Raw genomic sequence first — 25,104 nt, 5'->3', positions numbered from 1 at the left:
CTATTTTCTAGTGAACACTACCCACAGAGTATATTTACAACATTACCATACCATACATATAGTATGCAAGGGTACACTACTTGTCCTCCACCTCCCTTCTTCTCCACAATCTTTTTTTTAAATATATTTTATTAATTTTTTACAGAGGGAGAGGGATAGAGAGTTAGAAACATCAATGAGAGAGAAACATTGATCAGCTGCCTCCTGCACACCCCCTACTGGGGATGTGCCCGCAACCAAGGTACATGCCCTTGACTGGAATCGAACCTGGGATCCTTCAGTCTGCAGGCCGACGCTCTATCCACTGAGCCAAACCAGTCAGGGCCACAATCTTTTTTAAAATAGCTATTTTCCCCCTTATAACCTTCTCCATCTACTCCTTCATTCCCCTTCTCCACAATCTCTTTCCTTCTATCTTCTATCTAGTGAAAAAGGAATAGACATCTCAGTTAAGAGGGCTCCTTAGTATAGAAATGGCATGTACTACCAATGCTGCTGCCACCACCACCTGTTCCCGTGCCCGTCACAGATGTGGCCAGTTGACTAGAGCATTCTTCCCTAGTGTTCTCAAGATGCTCAGAATTGACACTTGAGATGATGCCTATTTGTAATCCCTGACTTAGAGCTGAGTATTTACTGAGTACTTTCTACATGGGAGTTAGTCAGAGGGCCACAACTGGCAGGGTGACTATCTCAGAGGAGATGCTGAGGTCAGAAAAGTCATTCTGAGCCCGACATCGAGTCCTAAGGTCCTTCTCCCAAGTGTTTAGAATGTCTCTCAGGGCTGGAAACAAGCTCTCTGGGACACTAAAGGAATAGAGCAAGACTGGGGGTTGACCAGGAAGCCATGAGATCCGAGCAGTGAACACCCGTAGTGGGGTCAAGGCTAAGCAGTTGTCATCTCCCTGGTTCAGGTGAAAGGTATAGGGAACAGGATAGCCCAGGAGAATCCCAAACACAGTACAGAGATTCCAGTCTGAGGAGCAGAGTCTGCTGCAGGAGACGGCCAGGGAGAGGTCCCTCTGCAACCCCTGCAAATGGGTGATGATCTCGGCTATGAGGGACTTCAAGGCCTGAAGCTGGTCCAGGGAGCAGACAGAAGGGTGAGACTGGGAGCTGGAAACATCCACAAAGGCTATAGTACCAAGCAGCACCTGCTCCAGGTGCCGACATACATGTTCAGGTAGGACGATCAGGCTGTTACCTCCAATATCAAGGATGTGAAGTCCCTTGGTCAGGAAGCCCAGGCCCTGCAGCTCCCCCAGATAGCTCTGGAGCTCCAATGTCCCTGCACCGTTGCAATCATAGAGCAGAGCTGGCTTCAGTCCCCGGGCCACAGCCAGGACCTCTCCGGCCAGGTGCAGGCAGACAGCTCGGGCTGGGCCCCGTCTCTTTCCCATGCTCAGGGTCCGCTGAGCAGCTGCCACCAGCAACTGAGGACTTGGTGTTGACATGGGATCTGGAAGCCACATCAGGCATGGCCTCTTTAACTAGAGACAGTTCCCTGCCCTGGGCCACATCTCTGAGCTACAGACACTTGAAGGACCTAAAAACAAAGGACCAGGGGATTATTAATCTGCCAACAGCCCTCTCCTGTCTTATAGCATCTTCCAAAGGTCATTTTGTCCCTCCTTATGCTTTGGAATGCTAACCCAGGCCAGGCAAGATGGGGTGATTTCTACGGTTGACTCCATCTCCCTGAGCCCCAAATTCACGTGTCTTCCTGGATTTAGGGATAGATTTGTATTCTTTCTGGCTTCTATTCTAAATTGTAGCTTTTGTAAATTACTTTCTCTGATTCAAACTGTGAGAAGTTTGGGGCAACGAAGAGGCAAGAAGACGGTCTCTTGCCAAATTCAGAGCATTTCACCTAAAACTGCCCTCAGAGACAAGAGTTCTAGGTTCCAAATGTACTCTTTCCACTGCCAATGTCACCTTCTCTTCCCGCCAGAATAGTTCTGAGAATAGAAATCTGATTAAACTGATATACACTAGAATGTGGACTGATAACCATCTTACCCTGTGAAAGTAAATAAATGAAATGTGTAAGAATTGCAGGAGGGTGGTGTTTTAATTTCCGCCATCCCTCCTGGTGGACATCCACGGACCCTCCGCGGAAGGGCTCCCTCCAATCCCCACACCCTTTTCTGAGCAAATTATCGTGCTTTGTATCACACACATACGTTCTTCTTCCACTTCCGCTGCAGGTTCGCGGGCTCAGGAACTTCTTTTTCCAGTCCCTTCGCGCTGCCACACAAGCCACGAGCCTAGCGATCCGCCACCCCACTGGAAATCCCGCCCGCTCGGCTTCCGGGCGGCAGAGTCGGTCTACTGCGCATGCGCAACGCGACTCCTTCCCGCCCCCCCCCCCCCTCGCTGCCTTCCATGACGTCACCAGCCCGCTCGCGCGCCTCGCCAAGAGGCCGTTCCTGTCCGACCACCAGAAGCTGGCCCCGCCCCTCCCTATAGGAACCGCGAGGAGCGGAAGTGGCCCTGAGAAGGCGGGACCTGATTGATTGGCAGCCCGCTGCTACAGTCCTCGGCTTCGGGCAGCTGTCTCCAAGCGGTGCAAAAACACTTTCATTTGTGCCTAGAGAAATGCGATTTCCCCTCCAAACAAGATTTATCTTCCAGACGGCGCGACGTGTTTTGCAGGATCTCCACACCTCCTTTGGTGCTACAGAGTTTCAGAGGTTTGTTTTGTTTTGTAAACTTTGACCCGCCTAAGTCCTAAATTTGAGAGGCTCAATTCTGAGAAGTGGGTGGACCAGTGCTATCCTGGTCCAGGTTGGTCATGTCTGAGCAGGGTGTGAAGGGCAGGAGTACTCCCTGTGAACCAATGTGTGCTAGGCATGCTTCTCCGAGGTGTCACAGCGCACAAAACAACCCTCCCCCCCCCTCACCCCCCCCCCCCCCCCCCTTCATGCAGCTTCAATTGTCGGAATTCAATTTGCTGACTTCATATGGGAAATGAGACAGGGAGATGCAGAAGCTTTTCAATCGGGTCTTTAAGAAGAAAAGTAGTATTTCACCGAAGGGTGAACACCTCTTTAACTACCAGCGATCAAACCCATAAATTGAAGGGAAAGACTTTGAGAAAACTTTTATCTGAGAATAAGACCCAAATTTATTGATAACATGGGCAGGGCAGAGGCTAAGGGAATTGCAGGCACCTACACTGGAGGTTTCACTACTGGTCCTAGCTTGGAAGGGTGAAGAGAAGATGAAGAGACCATTACGGAGTAAAGATGGGGCCAGCCTGGAAGGAGGACTAGTTTGTAGGGGCTTCCAGTCTCTCCCTGGTCCTTAGCTCAGAGGGAGTCAGAAGCAGAGACCAGAAACTAATTTTAGAATTTTTTTCCTGCCCCATATTTATTTTACCATGGTGGTTACCAACAAATCCCTAAGATAAAAGACTTACTTAGTTCATTCATTTATTCTAACAACAAATATTTGAAAACATACTATATTACCAGAAAATATGCTAAGGGCTGGCATCAAAGTCCAAAATGAACAGCCCCTACCCTCAGCAAGTTTGTAGTCAAGACACAGATGCTGAGTAATTACAAGGGAATTGATGACTCTGAAAGAGAAAGTACAGGGTGCTATGGCAACATTGACCAGAGATCTAATTATATGTGGCGATCCAACACTTGCCCTCCCAATTTACCTACAGTGGGTTCTTTTTACTTTGAGCTAACTTTGGTGGTAGAGTGGACAGTGAAGAAAAAGAAGAGTTGATGACACCATCTAACTCTTCCCAGTCTTCATCAAGGTGAAGTCAAGGAAGTAGAAGACACCAAGGGAATGAGTGGTTTAGCCACCAAAGGGGATAGTAACCTGGGTCTCCAAAAAAGAAAGGACACCCAGTATCTATCCATCAGGACCAAAGAAGGAACGCTGAGGGAGCTCAGTGGAGAGCCCTGCTTGAGTCTCCCAGCATTCTCAAAAGGATTTTTAAAAAGAAACTGGGCTCCAGTTAAGACCACATAAAACCACTCATCCATTCCTCTGACATGTTTATAAAGTTTTCATTACAGTCACATACTAAGAGTTTGATGCTTCTTGGCACTTCAGAACACTATTTTCAATACCCAGCTTCACATTCCCTGGGCCCCAATCCAGATGGACAGCCTGGCTGTTAGCATCTCACCGAATAAGGGAAAGGGACCAGCCCAGGACCAGTTGCTCTATCCATTTATCTACAGTGAGTTCTTTATCCTTTGGAGCTATGCAGACACAGACAGAGGCAGCCAGACATCAAAACCAAAACCCGCACTTCACCCACCCCACAAAATAACCAAAAATATAGTTTCTATGCCTTAAATATTTTCTGGTCTCTAGAAGCCAAATTTCAGCTCACAGCTGAACACCTCAGCTTTACCCAGATTTCTCTTGGTCAGACTTTAGTAGCAGATCCTACTAGGTCCCTTAGAGACCCTAAAACTGGGGCTGAAGCATTCTAAATAAGTCCGACTGACACCTGTGATTGAATTGAAGCTATGGTTTTGAAATAAAACAAGCTTAACTTTTCAGCTAGCTCGACTCCAGTAGCAAGTAGGAGGTGGCTTGGTTTAAGGGTAGCAGGCTAGACACGGGCTTTCTAAATATGGTCTGATACCCTGACTGGTTTGGTTCAGTGGATAGAGTGTCGGCCTGCAGACTGAAGGGTCCCAGGTTCGATTCTGGTCAAGGGCATGTACCTTGGTTGCGGGCACATCCCAAGTAGAGGGTGTGCAGGAGGCAGCTGATCGATGTCTCTCTCTCATCGATGTTTCTAACTCTCTATCCCTCTCCCTTCCTCTCTGTAAAAAAATCAGTAAAAATATATTTTAAAAAATAAAATATTTTTTATAAATAAATAAATATGGCCTGGCACCAATAGCCATCAGCATTCAAGAGGATTGGGTGTGCTACCAGAAATTAGCATCGTGTTTTCCAAGATGTCCTTGAAATTTAAATCATGTGTGATTTTACCCGTAAAAAAAAGAAGAAGAAAAAAGAGGCAAAGGGTCAGGGGCCTAGCAAAAGTTAACAGATAAGACCAATTCGTGGCACCTTATAGATGCAAAGTTCAACACCTTCATTATTCACATCCGGCTACCTCCGCTAGGGAGACAAGTAGGTTTGTGCTAAGGTGAGCCTTTTCCAGAAAAACACTTCACAGCCCTTCTTCACTTCAGCCTTAACCAGCTCAACACCCTATTTTTCCCAAATGCAAATAACACAAATGATAAGAAGGCTGTAAAATTCTCCAAACAGGGAGGAACTGTCCCTTTTATACTCAGCAGAGTTTTCCTAGATGCCCAGCTCATCCCCAGGTCTTCCTCAGAGAATTAAAAAAAAAAAAAAAAAAAAGGGGCTCTGTCCTTTCTGCAGGCTGCCAGCAAGTCACACACGCTCATCTGCCGCGCACACACACAGTGGTATCGGAGTGGTGACGAGGCAAACATCAGCCAACCAATTCGTCCACAGGATCCCGGGCCTTCTGTGTTGACAGCTTCCCTTTAGAAGCTCAATTTATGAGCATTTACTCCACAGGTCGGGTGACTTTCAGACTTTGGCACCCATTTCTATTTAGATATCATGTTTGGTTTCTAGGCAACCAGCTGGCTCACTTCCCCCATCAGGGAGCCAGCTTACTCTACTAGCAGAACAGGTCAAACAGATCAATCCTGGACAAATCAGCGCTTGAGGGAACTTTAATGAAGGCAAGAAAGAAGAAAAAAAAAAGTGGTACAAGAACAATTCAGAAGGGTTCTGTTCCAGGCAGTTTTGCCTTGTACAAGTAGAATGAAGTCATCGAGTCAGAGTTTTAAAGCTGGCATTATTTCAGGCATCAGTCCAACCCCTTCACTTTACAGTAATGAATCTGAAGCCCAGAGGTTAAATGACTTGGTTCAAGGTCGTACATTGAGAGTAAAGCCGTAGTTAGAACCCTGGTGTCCAAATCTCCTTCTACTACAATTCTACTACCATTGGGATGTTTATAAAAAAGAAAGGGAAAGTATAAAGGGTGATTTTTCCATAAATTAAATCAACTTTAAGAACCAGACATATTTGGAGAATCAGAAACGACTCACATTGTTAGAAAGAAAGGAGGTTTTACAAGCTGGTTAAACCTGAATAATAAAAAATATCCATATGTACAATAATTGTAAAAAAAGAGAAGGAAGATGGCATTCGTGATTACTGAGCCGGCAGGGCCGGGGGCAGCTGCATGTTGGGGGTAGACTGCATGGGCTGCCAGCTTTCCTGGGTTTGGAGGATGCGATACAGCTGCTTCAGCTGAGCAACGATGTTATCTTTGATGTCTGGAGTCGAGATCTGCAGGCGGACACTGCCACTGTCAAAGGATCGTGTGAAATCACCAGAAAACATCTCGTAGATCATCCGAGCCACCACCGGAATAACCTGTTCAGAACACAGAGCACACTGGTATCTGCTGAGGAAAGGGTATTTTTCAACAGCAGGAGGGACTCAAGATTGAAGGAAGGACCAGTGAGGCCCTCGGAGATCCCCCCACTCTAGATATAGGGATATGCCTTCATCTCTCTGAACTATCCAACTAGGGTTTACTCTAAAAGTTGGTTCAAATGAAGGTCAAGAATCTAGATGCAGCATCATATCACATATCTAAACAAATAACTGCTGATTTAGCAAGACTTTTACCCAGATTTCATCTATTGCCTAGTCTTGTTGTACAAATCCAGGGGCCAAACCCAAGTGATCGTGGTTTTACTTCCTAGAATAAGATTGTGTTCTTAAAAGTAATTGAAAGGTTTTTGTAAAAAAGCTGAAAGGGTCATATCCTGTTAGGTTTCAGCAAGACCAATGTCAGTAAGAGAATGAAAGCTAAGGTCTGCACTAAATCCATCACCCACTTTGAGGACCTTGTATTCCCCATTGTGGACCTACTGTGCAATGTGCAAAGCTTGAGTCTGCTACTTCATCTGATGGGGTTAAAACCCACTCAGTCTGATGGGTCCTTGCTCAGGGCTCTACCTCAGACCTAGGTGCTAAAGCTTTGATTAAAAGGTAAAGAGGTATTGGCACATCCTTATCTCCTCACCTGAACCAAAATGAGTTTCCTTTCCGGGGGTTTCCCGTCTGGCCATTCTTCGCCAAAGCATAAGTAGATCTCAAATGGCGGCTGCTTCTCTATCTGTCCTTTCTGGTGGGCAATGAGCTCTGCAAAAGGTGGAGAGCAACTTTGGTGTACTGGGTCATTTCATACCCACTCCATAAATACTATCCTACTATGGTAGGCACTAGCTACAACATGTGGCTATTCAATTTAATTAAAATTAGTTTCTTAGTCACATGAACATGCTCAATAGCCACATGTGGCTAGTGGCTACCATACTGGACAACACAAATACAGAACATTTTCATCATTTCAGAGGAAACCACTGAGTTAGACTTGGGGTTCAAACCACATTGTAAAATTCACAATGCAGTGCTCTCCCTAAATTTGCCTGCTTGAATTCACCATTCGGATATTTTTCAAAGGAGAAGAGTATACGTTTTGCTGATCATGATGAACAGGGTCACCTTCCAAAGTTAAGGATAAACTGGTAGCATTTGGGAGCTAATGCCAAGGCTGTTTCCCTCTTCTGCCACTAAAGGTGCTAAAAACCAACCAAAAGTAGCGTCTAAGTGCATAGCATTGGAGTGGAATGACCTTCTTTGTTGCCCAGGTCACTTTCATTTCTCAGAACTAAGGTTCTTTTCGACCTTTACTTCCTCCAGAAAAAAAAAAATTGGCTAAAATCTTTGCAGAGCCAGGAAAGTGGGGAGGAATGGAGGAAGACATATTTCCAGGGACCACTTCCCACCCATCAACCTTCTGAAAAGAGACTCACCACTAAGGAATGTTTCCAGACAAAAGAGTTTGACCTTCTTTTGCCTCTCAATCAGGTTGGGAGCAACAAGTGATGGGGCACATGGCCCCGACCAGTACACCTTGCACTGGCACAGCCTGATGGCATAAATGGCGTGACCGCTGACCTCCAGGATCAGTCCTCTGTCCATGACGTCGAGCAGCTTGCTGGTGAACAGCTTCTGCTTCTCATTGGTGATGTGCTCCGGACCTGGGAACTTGACCTGCTCCAGACTGACAGGACCGAAGAGCTCCTCCTGGTCAGGCATGGGACCCAGGTCCCCATAGAAGAGCCGGCAACCCTGGGGGTTGCTCACGGTCAAGGTCTGCACATACTCCTTCCCACGGTACTGAAACTTGATGTCCAGGTCAGTCACTGCAAGATGAGAGAGGACAGTGAGAGTCCTGCTCTGCTGCTCTGCCCATTTATCCCTAAGACTCATACAAGTGCATCAAGATTGAGCACCTTTCTAGCAGCATTCAGGAAGGCCACTGCCATAGTTATCCTTCCTGCAGTAAAGGGAGACATCAACACAACCCTGTGACAGTCACGCAAAAGGCTGTCTTGAAGCAAACAGTTCAAAGGTCCATCTATCCTATCTCTGCTCAATCACCACACCCTAAGGGCTAGAATTCCTCCAAGCTAAGGTGTGAGTCCTGGTCTTCCCATTTCATACTGAGTCTTTGTATCTATAGGCATTGGAAGGAGCTAGAAACTAAGGTATCTGGCTTGTGTCATATTTTTGTCTCGTTGTTTAAAGAAACCAGAGAAACAAGAAGAAATTAACAACTCATCTTTCTGTTTTAACAATATATCATAAAAAAGATACAGCTCACAGCAAACTAAATTTTCACTCAGCAAGTGTTCCTATGGTCTTAAGAAAGCCTCTTGGACAAAATTCTAGCATTCACTCCCCTTCCCCCATGTGTAGATTGAAAGGGAGATGGAGAATTGACAGTGATTCTTTTTTTATTTTAATATATATTTTTTAATTTTGTTAGCTGATTTTAAAGAGAGAGGAGAAGGGAGAGAGGGAGAGAAACATCGACTTGTTGCACTTATTTATAAATTCATTGCATGGACACATACAATAGGGTGCCCTGACCGATGATCAACCTTGGCATCGGGACGATGCTCTAACCAACTGAGCTACCCAGCTAGGGCTACAATGGTTCTTCATTGAAATAAATTTTGCCCAATCCAGAAAGAGATTTTCTCTGGACCCTAAAGCCCCTCAAAATCTAAAAAAAACCCTTTACTAAATCCATGGCTATTACCTCCCTATCCCACCACTGGCCTTATCCCCAAATACCCTAGCCCAGTGGTCGACAAACTCATTAGTCAACAGAGCCAAATATCAACAGTACAACGATTGAAATTTCTTTTGAGAGCCAAATTTTTTAAACTTCTTCTAACGCCACTTTTTCAAAATAAACTCGCCCAGGCTGTGGTATTTTGTGGAAGAGCCACACTCCAGGGGCCAAAGAGCCGCATGTGGCTCGAGAGCCACAGTTTGCCGACCACAGCCCTAGCCAAACTGATAAAACCAGGACTCCCACCCACTTAAAAGGTGAGTAACCTGGAGCTGTAACCAATCAGAGCATCCTCATGGGCAATTAGGCATAGGCTAATGTCTCTTTATTTCTGCCCTGGTAACCCATCATCAGTTGGCCAGAAGGTACCTGTGGAAAAGGTAGCTCTTCTATACAAGGCAAAGAAACAGAAGCAGAAGGTGAGGTAGCAAGGGACTATATTAGGAGCTGAAGACCCATCAAGAAAGCCCAGGGCTCACTTACTTGGAAGAGAGCTGATCCACAGCTCTGGAGAGCTATAGAAGGGCTGTATAGGTGCCTGGGGTACTTCCATCTCCAGAGGTTCCGTTTTGGGCCACACTGCTTCAGGGCTGCAGTTGCCCACACTGCAGTTGCTTACACTACAGTTGCCCACACTGGCCGGTGCCAAGGGAGAACCTAGAACAGAAGGATGTGGCTGAGCAGGCAGGGGCACCACACATGCACAGCATCTGGTCTGAGGCTCTAACACCTAACAAAGTCAACAGACAAGATAAAGTCAACTGGACCGAGATAAATGTGGCAGCCCATCACGGATCCCCACAACTAACACAACAAGAAACACCTGCTTCTGGGGAAACTTAATCATATCGGTTCTCCCATAAACTCATAGTCGTGAAAACCTGGGTTTGCTGAAGATTATTAACAGAGGAGTGAGTTTTCTCTGGGGTTAAATCAGTATGGGCATGTATGAGAGGTTCCCTGTTGTAAAATTTGAACTCTGCAATTAAATAGAACCTGGTTATCTTGCATAAAATGAACTCAACAGAATCAGTTTATTAGCTTTGAGTATGTGTTAATTTATCAAAATTCCATTAAAAACAAATACTTTTACATGCATTAAACATCTGGAAGGATACTCAAGGACCCTCCAGGGAAGGAATTAGGAGGTTCAGAGACAGGGATGGAAGGAAAACCTTCCACTGATTACCTTTTTGTACCATTATGAATTTTAAATCATGTAAGTATTATTTATTCAAAAGTACCCGAATAAAGCTATTCTTAAAAGATAATTTTAAAAAAACCATCTATTTCTTTGCTATTGGCCAGGTTGGCTCACTCCTCCTAGCCTCACCTCTTAGGCATCTATTCTTCCACAATTCTTCTTCCTCTGCCCCAACAGCTCTGAAAGCACAGAGGTTAATGTTTCTTGGACCCTTTGTCTGGTTAAATCTATGTACCCATTTTACTTTTTTGTTTTTCATATATGCCACACATCTTCCCAAAAAGGGTCCGAGGCAGCCCGCAAGTATCTCATTTGACCCATAGCGGCCAGATGGAACTAGAAAAGCAGTGAACGCTGCTCAACTGAATGCACGTCAAGGACCAATTTTAGTGGGCAGTTCCAGCGAAGATGCTGCAGAGGAGCAGTTCAGTTTGTGTTCAAGCATCCTCAGGGCGGGCAATGGGAGATTCAGTACCTGCCCTGTCACACAGTGACCTTCCAACCTCTCAACTCATTTTTCCCGGGAAGCTGAATTTAAGAAGTCTACAAAAAAGAGAACCAAGTTGGCGACAGAGGTAAACGCCCGTTCTTGCTGCCTCCCACATCCGCATCAAAATTACAACTAAAATACAGAACAGCTATCATCCAGAACCTCCAGAAAGCTGGCTGAATGGAAGTACTTCAACTAGAGAAGTAAAGAAGAAAGCACACTGAGACTGGTAGGAGGCGCAGAGGCACAGAATGGGCTGGAGGGAGATATTTGGGAGGGAGATAGCCTCTGCGGAGGCCGCCTGGAGGAGTGAAGGGTCCCAGCCCCACACCAGACCCCCAGCCCAGGGTTCCAGAGCTGGGGAAAGAAGTCCCTACAGGAAGTAAGAACTATGGACTGTAAAAACGAGTGCGGATTGGGGCTGAGTGACACACGGGCTGCTGGAGACCCAGCTGCTCCTCTTAAAAAGGCCAGCACAAGCTGGCCTTTGAATTACAAGCTCTCACTTCCTCTGAGCTCCAGTGCCAGGCGAGGCTCTGGGGGACCCAGACACATACAGGGAGAAACTGGACTGTCTGGCATCGGGGTTGGAACTTGGGGCAACTTTCTTCCAGATGGAAGTGCTTACAGTGGTCCTTGTTCCGGTGCTGGGACCTCCCTGGTGCAGGGCTAACTGGCAGCCATTTCAGTTTGCTCCACCCTGGTGATTCCCTGAGACCCCGCCCCACCCAATTTATAATCCCACCCAATTTATAACCCCACCCAAGCTGTGTGCAGCAGCTTTTGCATATGAACTGTCTTTTCTTCCTCGGGCTAAAAATCTGTCAGACAAGCTACCGCTGGGTCAGGGATTCCTAAACCTATCAATAAAAGGCCCAAGACCCGGCACCAGCACCAGCCTGCCTTGCTTCACAGCTGGGCCTCCTCTGGGCATTTCCAAACCCAGTACAAAGAGGAGGAATCTGCAGATCTCTCTTTAGCTCCTGCTGGATGGCCCCGGGCAGTGGCTGACTTTGCACCTCCCTGGAGACCCAAGAGCCAGTGTACCCAGTGGTCAGTGTGAGACCATACCACATTACAACTCTTCACATGCATAAGCAACACATTCAAGGGCAGACTCAGGGAGTGCCAAAGCCCCACTGAAGCAAGTCCTGCTCCATAAAGGTGTGTCCTGCACAGCAGTTCTCCCACTGTAGTCACAGCTGGTCCCCACAGCCAATTGGCCTGGAGGTCAATTCCTCCCAGTGACACCAACAGCAATCAAGGCTCAACTACAACAAAACTGTGCACACAACCCACAAAGGGGTGTTCTAACAGTGTCCACCTCAGGTGATTGGGGAGGCTGAGCCACGGGCCCTATAGGACACCTACACAAGGCCACTCCCATCAACTCAAAAGAGATTTAGCAGCTACCCAATACATAGAAACAAACACAGGGAAGCAGCCAAAATGCAGAGACAAAGAAATATGTCACAAATGAAAGAAATGGAAGAAAGCAAACTACTGGATATAGAGTTCAAAACCACAATTATAAGGTTACTCAAGAATCTTCTAGAAACCTCTGAGGAACTTAGTGAGACTTTCAAGGATCTTAGTGAGAATGCCAAAAAAAAAAAAAAAAAGGAAAAGGACCAGTCAGAAATTAAGCATACACTGACTGAAATAAAGAATAATATACATGGATTCAACAGTAGACTAGAGGATCCCAAGAATCAAATCAATGATTTGAAATACGAGGAAGGACAAAACACCCAATCAGAAGAGCAAAAAGAAAAAAAAATCCAAAAATATGAAGATAATATAAGGAGCCTTTGGGACAACTTCAAGCATACCAACATCTGAATTATGGGGGTGCCAGAAGAAGAGAGAGAGCAAGATATTGAAAACCTATTTGAAGAAATAATGACAGAAAATTTCCTCTACCTGGTGAAAGAAATAGACTTACAAGTCCAGGAAGCACAGACAACCCCAAACAAGAGGAATCCAAAGAGGACCACACCAAGACACATCATAATTAAAATGCCAAGGTCAAAACACAAAGAGAATCTTAAAAGCAGCAGAAGAAAAAGAGTTAGTTACCTCCAAGGGAGTGCCCATACGACTGTCAGCTGATTTCTAACAGAAACTATGCAGGCCAGATGGGAGTGGCAAGAAATATTCAAAATGATGAATAACAAGAACCTACAACCAAGATTACTCTACCCAGCAAAACTATATTTAGAATTGAAGGTCAGATAAAGAGCTTCACAGACAAGAAAAAGCTAAAGGACTTCATCACCACCAAACCAGTATTATATGAAATGCTGAAGGGTAGTCTTTAAGAAGAGGAAGAAGAAGAAAAAGCTAAAGATAAAAAATATGAACAACAAAGTGACAACAAATACATATCTATCAACAATTGAATCTAAAAATCAAATGAATAAAAAATCTGATGAACAGAATAAACTGGTGAATGGAATAGAATCAGGGGCATGGAAATGGAACAGACTGATGATTCTCAGAGGTAAAGGGGTGTGGGAGGGGTGCGGAGAGAGATTAGACAAAGATCGTATATGCATGTATGCATTACCTATGGACACAGACAGTAGGGTAGTGAGGGCCTGGGGTGGGGTGGAAACCAGGTGGAGGGGAGCTATTTGGGGCGGGGGGGGGGGGGGGGAGAAGAGGGACATCTGTAATAATCTCAACAATAAAGATTAATTTTTAAAAATGTATTTAAAAATCCACACAAAAAAAGTCCCTAGCAGATCAATCCTATCAGAGCCGAGAACTGAGGGCTGTAGAAACCACAAGTTCCCATCACAGAGCCTTAGCTGAGTAGACCCTGTTCAGGAAGTGACATAAAATTTATACTGAGGGAAAGAGCAGAAGAGTCTGCCTACAATTCATGAAAATGATGCCTGCAACTTGGCCCGAAAGAAATCAGCAAAATGTATAAAAGTTTTGTATGTGGGACTGAGAATTAGTAAAAAATTTTAACTGGGCCAGCAGAGTTCCCTTGCCTATGACCCCTGCTAATGGACCAGCAGCCTGGCCACAGGGCCTGGTCACTGCTCCCAGTGCAGTGGTGGCTGAGGGGTCAGCAGGAGCAAGGTCAAAGCCCTCCTCACCCCTCTGGACCACCTATCACCCCTACTCACCATTGATGTTCAGGAAGGGAAAGGTGTCCTGGATGGGAACATGGTGCTGTGACTGATCCAGCTCATCTTCCTCATCTTCTTCATCCACATCATTATCCTTCTCATCCCAAGGAGCAGATCCAGTGGATCCTACCAAGAAACAGACACACAGCTGCAAGTGAGCCCCTCAGGTTCCACTGTTAGTGCTGCAGCTAACCCACTGCACAAACTAGGGACAGCTAGCACAGGGGGTCTCCGGGCTCAGTGTGCACCCTCAGTGCCCTAATCAAGAAGAGTGGGAGCTGAGAGTAAATTGATCCTGGTTCCAGCTCTTCCCACAGAGCCCTGATGTAAGCTCTCTTCCCCTCCCCTATTAAGGAACTGCATACGCTACTCCCTTCTACAGAAATCTCTTCATTTGTACTCTAACCCTCTTCCTTCACATTAGCATCCCTTTTAAGAAATTCAGGACACCAACTTCTCTCCTTTGTAAGCTTAATGTGAGAACAGACCCTTCCCTCCTGGCAGGGCCTCACCAGATTCGCTGAGGGCAAATCAAAATTATCTGGCTCTCCAAAAAAAAATTATCAGGCTCTTAATCACTTCTTGTTAAGGATTGGGTATATAGGAGGATCGGGTGGTATTCTCTTAGCAAAAGTATCCTACAACTAAATGGCCACTCACCTCAACATTTATAAAGAGAACTTAAGAGCTTTTACACGTTACATCAATTGATTCTTGCAATAGCCTTTGAACTAGGCAAGAAAGAGGAGCATCTTTATTTTACAGCTGAAAAACAGACTCGCTAGGTCAAATGCCTTGATTCAATGTCCCACAAGTAGTGAAGGGACAAGAACCAGCTTTAAAACGCAAATCTTCTAGGTTTTCTCTCTCCTTTCTTCTAAACTACCTGGCCTCTGCCCTTAGTGTTAAGTCCCAAGAAGCTATTTTTTTCGGTAGAAATCTATGTTATACTCCCTCTACTTTCTAATGCTTTAAGCCATCAGGCTAGTACCTATTCCCCTAAATGAGCAAGAAGATTTTGCTGAGTTTACATCTTCTGTTCTCTGGGTCCCTCCTAGGGAAAGGCTTTCTTGCTTTACCAGTCTTAAACGTAAAAAGCCAGGCAATTTTCAAGTCAACTATCTCTTTAAGAGTCCAGCCTAGAACTTGACAAACGGTCTACCTTCTCCCCAGCAGCTGAGGCCTCACCTGGGTTAATGATGGAGCCCTGGGGCTGGGGGATGTCACACACTTGATATATCTTCACTGGATTCATGGGCACCTCCTTGGTGCCATCATACATCAGGTTGAATTCCCTGCTCTTGTTGAGAGCACAGCGGAGCTGGGCCTTCCATTTAGCCGGGTCAGGGTCATCCACCCCTTCCTGGTACTTCCCTGTCTCCACAGCCCAGGCCTGAGGAATAGGAAACTGCAGTGAGTGCCTTTCTGATGCCCAGAAACACTGCAAAGTCTGTTCACCCTCTCTCATACAGCAGGCATACACACACACACACACACACACACACACACCAGGGCCCACGCAGATGACATGGAGGATCCGTACTGATGCAGCAGAAGGTAGCACCCACCACAAGGCCATCACTGTGATTTATAAATATCACTTGTTCAAACCTGTTCTGAGTCATACTTCTGAGATTCTGGCTAATGTACAGGTCCCTATTTTTCTTCCTAAGATGGAAATAACCTCTGCATTTTTATGGTAATTTACGAGTCCCTTCCCATACATTCTTTCATTCCATTTTCACAACAATCCTTTCGAGGCAAGCAAGACTGGGTTCATCCCCATTTTACTGAAGGGGAATCTAAATCCCAAGGAGATTGGGTTACTTGCTCAAGACCACACATGCAATTGATGGTAGCAGAACCTGACGACAGGTCTTCCAATTCCCAGTCAGAAGGGGCAGAATGAAAATGGGGGAGAAAATAGACCTGGGTTCAAATCATGACCCCACCATGTACTAGCTGTGTGATTTCAGCAAGCTACTTAGCCCCTCAGAGACTCAGCTTCTGCATCTACACCATGAGAGTAAACTCCCTTACTTCTCTATTAGCTGAGAAGCAAATGACATAATGGACTTAGGCTGTGGGTCAGGCGTCCACTTAAATCTAGTGCCCCCACCCCTATCCCACCATCCTGTCAAAGGCCGGTCAGAGCTTTGGATCTGTGAAAGCAACCTCACTTTTCTCCTAACTTCCAAGGCTCTTCCCTTAGCATTCTGCAAACAGATACACAGATAGAAATGACCAAGCAGCTTCCCACAGCCCCCTTTTCTCAAACCCTAAGCACGCAGATTGCTCTTCTGAGTGGGGCTTCCAGGAACCAGCCTCTTCCTCCATGGCCAGCCACCACCAGATACGTCAACAGCAAACCCAATTTCAGACCAGCTGGACAGGCAGGGCAGGCCCATCCCCGCTCCGTGCCAACTCGAATGTTGGTGCTGGTTGACAGGTGTTCTCCTATCCCTATTGTATCGTTATTTAATTTTAAATTAAGTGCTCATTTACTTTTTCGGGCCAATTTTTTCTCTCTGCCTCTTGTCTCTACACCTGACATAACTGAGTCGGGTGGGAGACATCTCCAGGATGGCTCTCCTTTAAGCTGTGAGCCCACCTTTCCTGGTCCAATCTCAGCAAGATCTTGACAGGCCCACGGTAGAGACTGAATTTCACTTCTGACTTGCAGCTTATAGTCAGGAAACAAAGGATGAATTCACTTCTTGGTGTCTTGGGGGTGCAGTAACAAAAGTTACTCACGAGCTGGAAGACTGACCAGCACAGAGAAGTTGGTCTGGGGATGGGGTGCAGGCTCGCAAGTTACCAACCACATCACACCCCTGCCCACAGCAGCTTCCCACCTACTTCTGGCTAAGTCAGCTCTGGTTTCACTTAACATTTGTAACATGCCAGGTGATTAAAACTTGTTTTCAGTTAAGTAAAATTACTCTTGTATCGCAACAAATTTTTTTATTTTAATGTAATTTTCAATTTTTAACATTTTTAATTATTTTTCAATTACAGTTGAGGTATAATATTATATTAGTTTCAGGTGTACAACATAGTGATTAGACATTTATATAATTCATGAAGTGATCCCCTTGATAAGCGTAATACCCACCCAACACCATACATAGTTATTTCAATATTATTGACTATATCCCCTATGCTGCTTTTTATTTATAGAAAAGATATTCGCATAATGAAAACACAATTAAATCACCTTTTAATTATTAAGCAGAGGCATGGATAGGGCAAAATATGTCAATATCAAAAGAAAAACTTGCTAAGGGTCCTCTACACCCATCCTACAGACTATGCGAGGAGCCTGCTGACACTCAGTAGTCCTGCCCTGGTCTGAAGAGCCATTCCCAGGCCCAAATACCTTTCTTCATAGCAAGAACCCTGAGCGAATGAAGAGGAAGAGTCAATTGCTGACACTTGGGCGCTTTTGGAACAACTCACAAGAGTTTGGCCAACTTCACCCCGGATCCTTTGGAATGTGAATTGAGTACCTTGGACCAGTGGGAAAGAATAAATGACCTCAACCATCACAGACGTGCCCCAACAAGAGAAATTACTATGCCTGTGAAGTTTGGGCACCCCCATCATAAACACTGTTGCATCAGCGTTTTGGATTTAGGGTATTCCTCATGTCAAAAGAGAAACCAGAACAAAACATAAAAGCCAACAGAGTCTGAGAGAATGGAAAACGTTTCAAGTCAAATGGTAAGGCTCTTTACCTTAAAAATGGTATTTTCCTCCTCCTGTTGGGGGCTATGCCGGGTGGCATGTTTCCAGGGAATCTGGAAGCGTTTGGAGTCCCTGTGCAGCCAGATGAGCCCAGGGTACAGGCCACTATCCACCTGGGCCACCAGCCAGGGCTTCAGCCGAACTCTGCGGGGGTGGAGGGCCATGATCTGGGTGGGGGAGGGGGAAGAAATGGGGAGAACAGGAGAATTAGGCCAGTTGCTGGGAACTTTTCCCAGTCACTGTTCCCTTATGATAGAGCTACAGTTTCATTAGATTACAGCAAAGAAACTAAATATGGGAATAAACTGCGCCAGGTGGGGAAGAAAAGAAAAGAGGTTAAAGGGTTCTTTTGATTCTTATTCCAAAGCCATTTATACTTCATGCTCTAGCCAAATCAGACTTATCGTGTAAGCAGATCACATTTCTTCTATTTAAATCCTGGAGCAGAAAAATGAAAAGATGATGTCATCTCTGCTGGAACACAGTCCTTCCTGAACTACCAAGGGCTTTGGAAGAGAAAGAAAATTACTCTTTTCTTTTTAATATGTTTTTATTGATTTAAGAGAGAGGGAGAGAGAGATAGAAACATCAATGAGATAATTATTGACCAGCTGCCTCCTGCATGCCCCCCATTGGAGATCGGGCCCACAATCCAGGCCTGTGCCCTAACCAGGAATCGAACCGTGACCTCCTGGTTCACAGGGCAACCACTGAGCCACACCAGCCGGGCGAAAATTATTCCTTTCAAACTCGTCTCGGGAGACGGAAGAAAAATCGTTATGGAAACAATAAGGATGTGGGCACGAACCTGAAGCATGCTCTCTGTTTAGACAGACAGCTAAAGATGAATGGGAATATTTTCGTAAGAAGTAATACCTTCATGGCTGGGGGGCGGAGGAGGGAGAGGGGGGGTCCCAGTTCCAAAGTCCTCACTTACATAGAGCAGGTAGTATATCCACCAGGATCTGAAGAGCTGGGCTTTGAATCAGCTGTCCTTTTTCTGGGCCACCCAAAGATTCTGTACAGAAACAAAAAAGGGGAGGACTGACTTGGTTATCCACAGAACAATCTAGTGCGTGGAAAAGGATGTGGGAACGCTGGAGACATGGGCTCTGAGGACCCTGCCCTGCAGCTGAGTCTGGTCAAGCTCAGAAACCCTAGAATAATCAAATACCACCGTTCCTAAGCCTAGAGCAGTACGGACAGGGCCTGTCCTGCTAGGATGGCCTCCTTACGTGGGTCTGCTTATTTCCCAGAGGCTGGAGTGAGCTGGTTGGTTGCAGGAGCCAGCCTGGGTAAAGTCTGCAATTAAATCTCATAAAAATACCCAGACATAGCAGATAGCATTGGAGGCAGCCCGCACTCACAACAGGAAACAAAGGTTTGCCTAGATTGTGTGCCCAGAGGAAAAGCTAGGCACTGAAGAATTGTTTGCCTGGAATGCTGTACTTAGATTTTTATTATTTATTTTTTGGTGTTCTTATTTTCCTTTGTTTTTACTTAAGGTGAGAAAGAAACACCTAAAAAATAACATTCATTCAACAAATAGTTGGTCATCAGCTATTGAGTATCAAGCACTATGCTAGTTACTAAGCACTAAAGCTCAGTGTTTTCATCAGACTCCTCCTAAAGAAATCCACATTAGAACTGCTCAAGCCCCATAAAGCCCTGAGGAGGAAAGGAAGACAAATAAGTCACCTTCATTCCCAGAAAGACCCCTACCTGGATCACAGTTCAGAAACCAAATCAGTTGAGTCTGCGAAAGGCTCCCATTCAGAGGCCCTTAGCTGAGGGGCTGGACCCCAACTCCACTTCTCTCCCCAGCTAGACCTCCATCCAATGGGGGAAAACCCAACGCCAACTCAGCCCTGGCACTTTAAGAGCAAGGCAAGACCTGCTCTTACCTGAGCCTTCTGACCCAATTACCATCTCCTGCAACTGAAACCTTCCCCCTGGGGAGCACAGCTCAGTGGGTAGGTGAGGTTGGTTGGCATGCAGAATTCAAGTGCCCCCCACCCCCCACCTCCCTGGTCTTGGCCTTGGTTTAGGTTGTTTTGCAGGGCAGCAACGCAAGCCATCAAAGCCCGGAGACCATTACCTTATAAGGAGGAGGAAACATTCTCCCAAGGGCAAGTTCTACTTTCTCCTCAGTCCTAGCCTACTGGGAGGGGGAGGGGCAAGGGAAGGATGAAAAGAATAGAAAAATGGGCAGCCAACCAGTCAACCTAGCGAGGGGCTTTTGAGAATGTATATTGCAAAGCATCCAAGTCCTGTGTCTGGGCCTGTCTGACACATGAAATCGACCTGTTGATGGATCATGGACTTTGAAGAAAAGTGTTTATTCTAGTTGATCCACAGCCCATGAAGAAAAAAATTAAGGCAACCAGGCCAACACAAGGAACTGCACATAGTGATGGGGAAGGAGAAGCAGCCACCCATAGAGACGGATGATTAAGATCTAGAGCCCTGGTTCTCAGCGTTCTCCCGAGATGGCCGTACCCAAGAGCAACCCGCCCCAGCCTGCCCTCCTCCACCTTCTGAAAGTCAGCCAAGATCTCCCCCACCTGCCACCCAGTAACTAAGACTCTGAAAACAGGCAGAGAAGGGAAAAATGGAAGCAACCAAATAACAGAGGAGAATGGCTAATTACATGTTCACAGGCTGCAATATTAAGCAGCTATTAACAACGGGGCAGCTGAATAATTTTTATTGGATTCGGGAAGATGTTTACAATATGAAGTTAAGGGAGAAAATGCAGCATATAATATTGACTGCCCAGTAGTATCTCCATCTTGTAACAACATGCACGTGGATCCGTGTACAGGCACACACAGAATTTTAAAAGGGGAATGAAAGAATACACCAATGCAACAAGACATTCGCAGTGGTTACCTGGTGACAGGATCATGAGTGAATTTTATACTTGCCTATAAACTTTTATATATGATTCATCTTTTCCTGCAATGACATGTTTCAATGTATACTTTTTTTTAAAAAAAACTACGAGTCGTATTCTTTTTAACCACAGGAAGCTAAGACATTTCTTGGCCACTGTTCATGCCCCACCTAAGCATCTCTAAAATCCTGATATCCCCCTGTGACATATAATTCTTATTGTTCAAAAAGTGAACTCCTGTTCACGTGGAGGAAGCCTAAAAGGCCATTAACTTGGTCTAAACAAGCTTCCAAAGAACATGGCATCCATGAAAGAGAAAAATAAAACAATGAAAGGACAGGTGAAGTACTGAGGAAGAAATTGTTAAAAAATAATAATAATATGAAGTGATATGAAAAAGTAGCAAATAAAGTTTCAAAACATAATAGAGAACCGAAATACATAAATATGTCACAATATATATTTATATACTGTATTTGAGGCCCCTAGAACCATAAGAAATGCAAAAAAAATTCACTATTAATAACTCATTCTTGAATTGCCCCCCTTAAAAATCAAATTGACCCCCCGTGGGGCGTGTGCCCCACGTTGGGAACCACTGGTATAGAAGATGATGGCCTTCAACTGATGAGACCATGGTAACAACAACCCTTTATATCTCCACAGGCTTTACAGTTTTTACATGTATTTTTACTTAATGTGTCTGATTCCATCCTCATGATCTGGAAGTGGTATTATTCTCACCCCCATTTGTAGCTGGGTTAACTGAGACACAGAAAAGTTAAGTGCTTTATCTGGGGCCTGGATCCAGCACCCCTGAATCAATGTGCTGTACCACGTCCTGCCACTGCACCCCGCCATCCAAATCTCTCCCTTCTTCTACACACTGAGAGTAAACCAAAAACACCAACAAAGATGCCAACAGCATGGAGAGCCAGTGAAGTGGCTGGGAGAAGACTGCATGACACCCCCACCTCCCTTCAAACACACCTAAATCAGAGTTCTCTTTCCAATCACCCTCACCACCCAAATCCCAATGCCCACAGAACCACCTCGGCCTAGTTGAACTCAGCCCTGCTATCTCTAGCTGCCATTCCAGCGAAATTCAAGGCCTGTGTCTCCAACATGTGTGGAACCAGCCAAAGAGCAAAAATGCTAACCTACCCCCTCCCTTCACACTGGGCACTGAGCAGGCACATTTTCAACCTCCCCCAGGCACTAACCATGCTCACTCATACCCCCATTCCAGGGGGCAGGTCCTCTATAAACACCCCACTGCCGCTTCTGCAGCTCCTGCCCAGACAAGTTTCCGGGGGCACAGCTACCCCAAAGCTGAGATTTGGCCGTCAGAGGTTTTCCGCAGAATAAAACACACCGCTATTTCTTGCAGACAGGCCTCGGTGGTGGTCCTGTTTTTTCCCTGCCTCCCGGAGGGAACTGAAATGCCAACTTCCAGGTTCCCAGTCAGCCCTCCCTTTAGTTCAGCCCTGCTCAGGGGTCAATTCTGGGTCGATAGCCCTAATTCCCGTGCGCTTCTTCTCTGCTGGACTGAATTTGGGGGCCGGCGAGGGGGAAGTGCAGGGTGCTGGGTGCTGCTGTCCCGCATACGTTAGACATATGTTAAACCCTAAAGGACTATCCGGGCTCCCCACCCGCCTTCACCAGCGGACTCGAGCGCCTTCTCCCTCTCCCTTCCCAGGCTTCCGCTTTTGACATCCATCAAGAGCAGGGTTGGGGCAGGGATGACCCCCTTTACCACCGAGCAGGCTCCCTGTGAAGTGTGGCACCTCGGGCCTCCCTTCCAGCCAGGCCGGGGAGACTTTCCACATTTCTCCACACCACCAGCCCTCCAGCCCCGACGGGAAGAGGCCTCACCCCCAGCAACCACGCCCGCCCGGCGCCACCCTCCCAGCACCTCGCTTGTCTACTTGGAAATCCACTGGTGTCTCCCAGGGTGGGGGCCGGACTGTGCTAAACAAATCCAGGGAGAGACAACAAACTGGCTAAAGCTCCTGGAACTCCCCCCACCCCCAATTTCCCCAAACACCCACCAGCACCAAAGGCCCGCGGGCCTGGGAATTCCCCTCTTGGGAAATACAGAGGCCGGCGGCCCAGCGATCCTGCAAAGGGTGGAGGCTCCTTAGCCCCATCCGACGGTGGGTGGTAGGAGCCGAGGGCGGGTGGGGCGGGGAGGGAAAGGGAGTCGACCGAGTGTGGGGTCGGGAGCGCCCAGCGCTGCGGGGCTAAGGCACCCCAAAAGCTACCAGGAGAAGGGCGACAGTCAACCCCACAGGGTATCCCCCCCAAAAAAAATACAGATGTCCCCAAGGTTTCCTAACCCCACAAACTCAGGAGCGGACCTTTCTCCACCAGCGGGCGTGTCCCTCCCAACCACCCCCCCCCCCCCCCCAGATTAGCCTCCAGAAGTTGGCGTCCCCACCTTTCCTCAATCCGGCTACCCGAAGCGGACGTCCCTCCGAACCATGTCCCCAGCTAAGATCACCAGTCGCCGCCGCGCTCCTCGACAGGTTGGGCAGGTAACACCGGGCTCGGCGCAGGTCGGGAGTGCGGGCTCGGCTCTGGGTCCCGCACTGGCGCTCACCTGCTCCGCCCAGGTGCGCCCAGCTCACGTCAGCGCCTCACCCCAGACGCCGCAGCCACCGCCGCCACCTGGCCACGCCCCCCAGGTGTGGCCACGCCCCCCGCGCTCCGGATTGGCGGGTCGCGAGGAATATGAAACTCTGTGCTGGCGGGCGGTCCCGCCCCGCTTCTTACCCGCACCGAGAAATTGTGCAGATGCAGGCGCACCCCTTGTGCCCAGGGGGCTGGTGGTCCAGGGAACTGGAAGCGACGGGGAGGTCAGATCTAAGTCCGGAGGGGGCCACCCCGCCTTCATGCCCCATAATGACCCTGCTGTGTGGAGACTGTTAACCCCAGGTAAAGGTTTAGCGATTCTGGGTGGCCCGGCTCCCCGTGGGCCTGTGGAAGCAGGATACGGGGAAGGGACTCTGGGTCTCTTCCAGAGCAGGAATTCCGCCTTGACTCCGCCTCTTACCTGGGGGACCCTGGCTGAGTTACTGCGTTTCAGTTTCCTCATCTATTCAGTCACTCTCCGGTAAAGATGAAAAGGTTGGCGTCTGGAGATTCGCACCCCAATGGTTTATCTCATTTCAAAGTATTGGGATTCAAACCCCAACTCCCTCGGTTACTACAGGCTTGGGAAAGTTTCTAAGCTACCCAGACCCCAGTTTCTTATCTGAGCTGGAACAAGGTAAATCATAGCTCCCTGCTCAAAGGGTATTGTGGGGATTCAGTAAGTTACTTTAATATAAAGTGATCGGAACAGTATTTGGCACTCATCGAGCGCTATATAAATACTTGCCATGTTTATGAGTGTATAAGGATAAAAAGTACCATACAGGCAAAGCAAGATGAAATCTTTCGCAGAACAAGGTGAAATCTCCAGTTATTGCCTGAAATTCAAGGCCTGTAGATCCCATAACAGGCACTTGATGAGAGAACCCCAGTCCAGACAGAATACGTGCTTACAGTGAGCTGTGCACGAGACCCGACTGCACTGGGCTGTCATCAGTAAGAATGGGCATAAGCAGAGTACTTAGGTGTTGGAGGTTAAAGCACTGAGTGAGAGACCATGGAGGTGGAGTATTATGGTTGAACAGTGTCCCCCTAAATTCAAATGTTGAAGTCCCGTAACCTCCAGTATCTCAGAATGTGACCTTACTTGGAGATAGGGTCCTTACAGAGCTAATCAAGTGAAAATGGGGTCCTTAGGGTGGATTCTGCTCAAACATGACTGATCCTTATTTAAAAAGGGAAATTTAGAGACAGGCACAGGGAGAAGATGGCGTCTACAAGCCAAGGGGAGGCCTGGAACAGATCCTTCCCTCAAAGCCCTCCGAAGGAACCAAGCTTACAGACGCTTTGATTTTGAACTTCTAGCCTCAGGAACTAGGAGACAGTAAGTTTCTGTTGTTTAAGCCACCCAGTCTCTGGTACGTTGGTTCAGTAGACCTAGCGGCCTAATGCAGGTAGGCTGGAGAGCTCCAGATTCGTAATCATGTGGACTTGATCCTCAGTCCCAATTAAGCTTAGGGACACAGCCAACAAAAGCCTAGGAAGGCAGCAAGGCCCAAGCCTGACTCAGCCAGCTGCTGTCTCAGCCGCTGCGTGTGACCAGCTCTGCCTTCATGCAGGGGAAGGGCTATCTCATCAGCACAGCCAGATCTTTATGACGGATGAGCTCACTGGACAAGCAGCATCTTCCTTATAGCCCAAGGCTAGGCTCCAGAGACCGAGCAAACAGTCCACTGCAGGTGTGTGTTAGGATCAGAGACGGCCACCAGGAGGGTGTCATTTAAGGGGAGATAAATGCCCAGTCACACCCTAGCCCGTTTGGCTCAGTGGATG

General features: G+C 46.9%; 2 protein-coding genes across 2 annotated transcripts; both read right to left on the bottom strand.

Annotated features, from left to right (window-relative positions):
- Positions 1–14: 14 nt before the first annotated feature.
- Positions 15–2,313, bottom strand: LOC307093677 (UPF0739 protein C1orf74 homolog). The gene is made up of 2 exons (XM_079761950.1): positions 2,184–2,313; positions 15–1,546 (listed from the first exon to the last, which is right to left on the bottom strand). The coding sequence occupies exon 2, from the start codon at positions 1,470–1,472 to the stop codon at positions 663–665; it is 810 nt and encodes a 269-aa protein (XP_079618076.1). The 5' UTR covers positions 1,473–1,546; positions 2,184–2,313; the 3' UTR covers positions 15–662.
- Positions 2,314–5,686: 3,373 nt separating this feature from the next.
- IRF6 (interferon regulatory factor 6) lies at positions 5,687–23,312 on the bottom strand. The gene is made up of 9 exons (XM_079761308.1): positions 23,117–23,312; positions 18,718–18,798; positions 17,771–17,947; positions 15,222–15,426; positions 14,031–14,159; positions 9,680–9,853; positions 7,866–8,258; positions 7,073–7,191; positions 5,687–6,414 (listed from the first exon to the last, which is right to left on the bottom strand). The coding sequence occupies exons 3-9, from the start codon at positions 17,942–17,944 to the stop codon at positions 6,190–6,192; spliced, it is 1,419 nt and encodes a 472-aa protein (XP_079617434.1). The 5' UTR covers positions 17,945–17,947; positions 18,718–18,798; positions 23,117–23,312; the 3' UTR covers positions 5,687–6,189.
- Positions 23,313–25,104: the final 1,792 nt, after the last annotated feature.

This window comes from Cnephaeus nilssonii, assembly GCF_951640355.1.
Source record: "Cnephaeus nilssonii genome assembly, chromosome: 21".
Classification (NCBI taxonomy): domain Eukaryota; kingdom Metazoa; phylum Chordata; class Mammalia; order Chiroptera; family Vespertilionidae; genus Cnephaeus; species Cnephaeus nilssonii.
This window is presented reverse-complemented; position numbering and strand designations above follow the sequence as displayed.

What these genes read in the sequence shown, in the direction of transcription:
- IRF6 (XM_079761308.1), bottom strand. Translation starts at nt 17,944, where the DNA reads ATGGCCCTCCACCCCCGCAGAGTTCGGCTGAAGCCCTGGCTGGTGGCC. An exon ending in TCCCTTCCTGAACATCAATG is followed by an intron (nt 9,854 to 14,030) that starts GTGAGTAGGGGT and finishes CTTCTGTTCTAG; the next exon opens with GTTCTCCCTTGGCACCGGCC. An exon ending in GTGGATCAGCTCTCTTCCAA is followed by an intron (nt 8,259 to 9,679) that starts GTAAGTGAGCCC and finishes CTCATCTTGCAG; the next exon opens with TGACTGACCTGGACATCAAG.
- LOC307093677 (XM_079761950.1), bottom strand. Translation starts at nt 1,472, where the DNA reads ATGTGGCTTCCAGATCCCATGTCAACACCAAGTCCTCAGTTGCTGGTG.